The following is a 4,729-nucleotide window of genomic DNA, read 5'->3' on the forward strand; positions in this document are numbered from 1 at the left end:
AAAAAATAAATTGTTTCTCGTTTTCTTAAACATAAAACGTTTCACATTGTTTAATTTGTGAAAACCTACGTGGGCTTTGAAGATCAGTTGTTAGTGAATCTACCAGGTTTTTCTTTCTTCTGTTTTGCAGAATTAGTAAGCAAGAGACGTGTTTTTAATTTCTAAATAAGATACAATTTTAATATAGTTTACTCAATGCTGCATGAACAATCAAAATTGTGATTTATCTTAAGCTTTTAATTTGCATCTTGAAAAGCTTTACAGATTTCAACATTCTATGTATTTATACTTGTTACTTCTTTGATTAACCTATGGCACAAAGGAGATCAGACCCATTACAGTTGTTTGATGTTAGCCTCAATCTTTGTAATTGTACATGTATGCTACTGATTGCATTTGGTTTGTTTTTGTACCATGTATTGTATTTGTAATTTCTCTTCAAGTACAATGGATTCCAGTAACTGGGCCATGGCTTCATCAGGGCAAATGCTTACCTGGTCAACTCTTAAAGAACAAGAACAAATCAAGAAACCAGCTGGGATTCCCTTTGTTTATTTGGGGCACCATGTTACTTAAAGAGGGCAGGAAACTGTTACCACACATTTTATTACCAGCACACAGTTTTGATACAGTGTCACCAGCTTGTTTGTATTCATAAAAACATGAATAGTTTTTAGTGACTGATTGTTGGCAAATAATGAGCAGTAAGACAATACAGAATTGCTTTGCTCACTGCTTTTCCAAGGCTTGGCAATGCCAGAGACAGCCAGGAGTGAAAATGAAAGGATTTCACAACTTCAACAAATTAGAAAATATGAAGAAAATATGAAGAATTTGAAGATATCATCAATTACCTTGAATATTACAATGAAAATGAAGATTTGGAGGATGCAGTCAAAACCACTGTTTGAAGGCACTATCTGTCCTACACTGATTGTGTTCATTTAGTCAAACAAATATGTTAGTGTATACTGAATGTATTCCTCCATCAACAACTATTAGGAACAAATACACATCTTAATAGTACGGTGGTAGTTTTGGCAGTGTTGTCACTTGTTCTGTATTTCATTTATTTCAGGAGTTCCCAATCTTTTTTATGCCGTTGACTAATGCCATTAAGCAGGTTGTGAACCTCTGAATTAAATAGATAATTTGTTACTCAGTTGGGTAGTTTTTTTTATACCTTTTAAACTATTTTCATTAAACCTGCTAACTGGCCCAGACGTACTGGTCCCAATATGTCCTTATTAACTGGAATCCACTGTAGCTTACATGTTAAACTGGTGGTGCACATCTTTTTTAAACTAATTTACTAAATTTTCTCAGTCGAAGTCCTGATCTTTGCTATTTCATATAAGTGGAATATTTTCTCCAGAATGTTCACATTCCTGCAAATAAACATATGAAATTTTGATATCAGTGAAGTGCTTTGACAGTGTTCTCATAATTCATAGGGCATTGAGGTTTGAATTATTTTTTTCCTCAGTGTTGACTATTGACCATTTAAATTTAAAGACAACATTACATACAAACAAAGCAATAAGAGATGGCACAATTAGATACAGCAAACACTTAAACAAATTAACTCGCTTTTTAAAATGGACATAAACCTATTCGACATCTTTCAGAGTATTAGGTTTATGCTTTTTAAGATATTTTACAGGTTTGCAACCTATTGGAGTGATAGCTCAGTCTACATTAGGTAGGCATTGCTCCAGTGTTATTCATGAATGTTGTATGATTATTGCCCTTCAAATATTTCTGACATTATTTTACCTTCGTGGACAACCTAAGGACTTCAACTTATTTGAAAACCATCCATGCATGTCAGATACTAAATTTAGGAACCTACTATAGAAAGAGCTTCAACTTATAAAATGGCACATTTGTGTTATATTGTCCCACTTAAAATAAAAGGCAGCTACATTTACTTCAAAGTGGAACAAAATTGAACACCAGACCTATTTGGAACCTAAAAAAACCCTTATCCACTACTTTCCTGTTTTGAGAATTGAAGGCATATCTGGTTTAGTAGCTGGAAATTTACTAGAGAGATTTGGGAGATTGATTTAAGAGATTAAAGAAGCCAGGATATTGTAAACATATATTGTAATTACTCCAAACATTTCATGCTTGGTTAAGTCAATTCTGTGTGCACAAGTACAGAAAGTACATGAAGATCAAGGCATCGTCAAATTTACATTGGTTTAAAATTTTATATTAACCAATGAAGAATTTTGAAAATTTTAGAATGCAGTATCACTGTGCATAGATGTATTAAATATTTCTGAAATGTTGTTTTGGCTCAAACAAATTTGGATATTGACAGACCTAATAAACAAAAATCAAAATTATATGGACTATGTAAATACCAATGTTATCTGCTAATAAAACTTCTCAAACTACCCATAACTAGAACAATTTATACTTAAGTTTCAAGCTTAATTTTTGATACTCACATTTCTACACTTATATTTGACCAATATTGAAACCAATATTTTTCAGACTGTTAAATCATCTGATCGAGCTCGGCTACTTGCTTTGCTTAATCTGCTCAACGGTCTTGTGTCCGATAGGTTTTCGCTCGTTCTTGCTGGTGGATCCGGTTCTGGTCCACTGTTTTCCTCTGGTTCTGCCAATGCTGCAGGTTCCGATTCTGCTACTAACTCTGCTTCTGCTTGTGGACCTGCCTTTTGTCCAGATTCAGCATCGTCTAGCTGTTCATAGGCCAACAATGTTTCATTATACACCTTAATCATATCCTCTACTGGAGCAACACGTTTGACTTTTTCTTGAAAACTGATTAAGGGGGTTCTATTCATATCCACTCCAGACTCTGACATTGGAAAATAATGGGAGATTGGTTTATCTTCTTTGAGGAGTTTATAATCATGAGCTTTCTGCATGGAGGACACACTAATGGAATGGATAAGTTTCTGCGAAGGATAATCTATTGGTTGTTCGGCTGTCTTTCGAAAAGCAGATCTGATCTTCTTCAAGCCCAGGTGACTTATTTCGATAAAATTTAAGAACAGAGATACGGAAGCCACTGCAAGCATGAAAATAACAAAGATAGTCTTCTCCGTTGGTCTTGAGACGAAACAGTCAACTGTATTGGGACAAGGCCACCTACTGCAGCGATAGAGTGGCAGAATATGGAACCCGTAGAGGAAATATTGGCCGACTACAAAACCAATTTCAAAAATTGTTTTGAAGAGAATATGGCAGATGTATGTTCTAAGCAACATGCCTTCCAAACGGAACTTCTTGTTCGTTTTGGTGGACTCCTTTACACCTTCATCTGGGGCTAAAGGCAATTTCTCTTCGTTCACTTCTTGTCTACTCGCTTCTTCTCCCCTTTCTTTTCTCTTCTCCTCCATTCTTACGTGATGAACTGCATGGCCAACATAAACCAAAGATGGTGTGGAGACGAAGATTATCTGGAGAACCCACAGTCTTATATGGGAAATAGGGAAGGCTTCGTCATAACAAACATTCTCACAACCTGGCTGTTGGGTATTGCAGACAAAATCTGACTGCTCGTCTCCCCAAACGAACTCGGCAGCTGTGCCAAGAATTAGGATTCGAAAAATAAACAGCACTGTCAACCACACTCTTCCTATTACGGTGGAATGTTCATTAACTTCCTCCAAAATGTTTCCCAGAAAACTCCAATCGCCCATTTTTTCGCGGATTTACCTGCTTCGAAGGAAAAAAAAAGAAAACTCGTGGTTTGAACTGCTTCGAATTTTTTTTTGTTTTCCCTCAATATAATGTGCGCCCCCTCCCCCAGAAAGAATACAGCCAATAGTTGATCTAAAAGAAGCAGAAGTTGTTTCCATCTAGGACAATCAAGCGATTTTTCCTTCAATATTACTGTGCGGTGACATTAGCGTTAGCTTATAAACAGGATACAAAGTATTTCCAGGATTTCAACATTTCTGCAAACCACAATACAGCTCCCTTAAGCAATTCCCACACTCCCTATAAACTACTTCGCGCTTAAACATCGATTGAAACCTAATTTTAACGTAATTAACTTGGCAACTTGCCGAGCAAAGGAGCGCTTTTCAGCTCAATCCCTTATAGCGCCCTGTGAACTGGTCAGGAACACGTTGAATCTAAAGCTGTCCCAGGCTAAACAGACGTGAAGTAATAGAGCACGATCATTGGCTTTTTAGCTTGCGACAATATTTAAGCCGGCATCCAGTGAAAAGATGTCATCCTCTGACGCCTGGCCGCATGATTGACGGGAGCACATTTCAAAACAATAATACTGCGTGTATGTACAAATACACAAAAACGACTTGTTGTAAAAATTCGGGTGATTAATAGTCAACATCTATTTATCAAATGTCGTGCACACTAATGTACTAGGGTGGACGTTTTACTTAAAAGTGAATATAAGTAATTTGGAGTATGTCCACTTTTAATTACAACAATCAGATATTCTGATTACATTTACTTTGTAACTTTTATCCAGTTGTTACTTGGAAGACTCCCACATGTTTAGTGTATCTTTCTGCAAATGCCATTCCACTCTTTAAGAAGAGAGGAAGACAAAAGAAAGGAAATTATAGTCCAGTTAGCCTAATCTCAGTGGTTGGAGAAGTGTTGGAGTCTATTATTGAGGGTGAGGTTTTGGGGTACTTGGAGACAAATGATAAAATAAGTCAAAGGTTTCTGTGAAGGGAGATCTTGCCTGACAAATCTGTTAGAGTTCTTCTAG

The 4,729-nt window shown here is 36.3% G+C and overlaps 1 protein-coding gene across 1 annotated transcript; it reads right to left on the reverse strand.

Moving 5' to 3' along the window:
- Positions 1-328: 328 nt before the first annotated feature.
- Positions 329-3,683, reverse strand: gja8b (gap junction protein alpha 8 paralog b). The gene is made up of 2 exons (XM_059964785.1): positions 2,460-3,683; positions 329-1,388 (listed from the first exon to the last, which is right to left on the reverse strand). The coding sequence occupies exon 1, from the start codon at positions 3,681-3,683 to the stop codon at positions 2,502-2,504; it is 1,182 nt and encodes a 393-aa protein (XP_059820768.1). The 3' UTR covers positions 329-1,388; positions 2,460-2,501.
- Between the last annotated feature and the right edge of the window lie 1,046 nt (positions 3,684-4,729).

This window comes from Hypanus sabinus, chromosome 3 (genome assembly GCF_030144855.1).
Source record: "Hypanus sabinus isolate sHypSab1 chromosome 3, sHypSab1.hap1, whole genome shotgun sequence".
Lineage (NCBI taxonomy): Eukaryota > Metazoa > Chordata > Chondrichthyes > Myliobatiformes > Dasyatidae > Hypanus > Hypanus sabinus.

What these genes read in the sequence shown, in the direction of transcription:
- gja8b (XM_059964785.1), bottom strand. Translation starts at nt 3,683, where the DNA reads ATGGGCGATTGGAGTTTTCTGGGAAACATTTTGGAGGAAGTTAATGAA.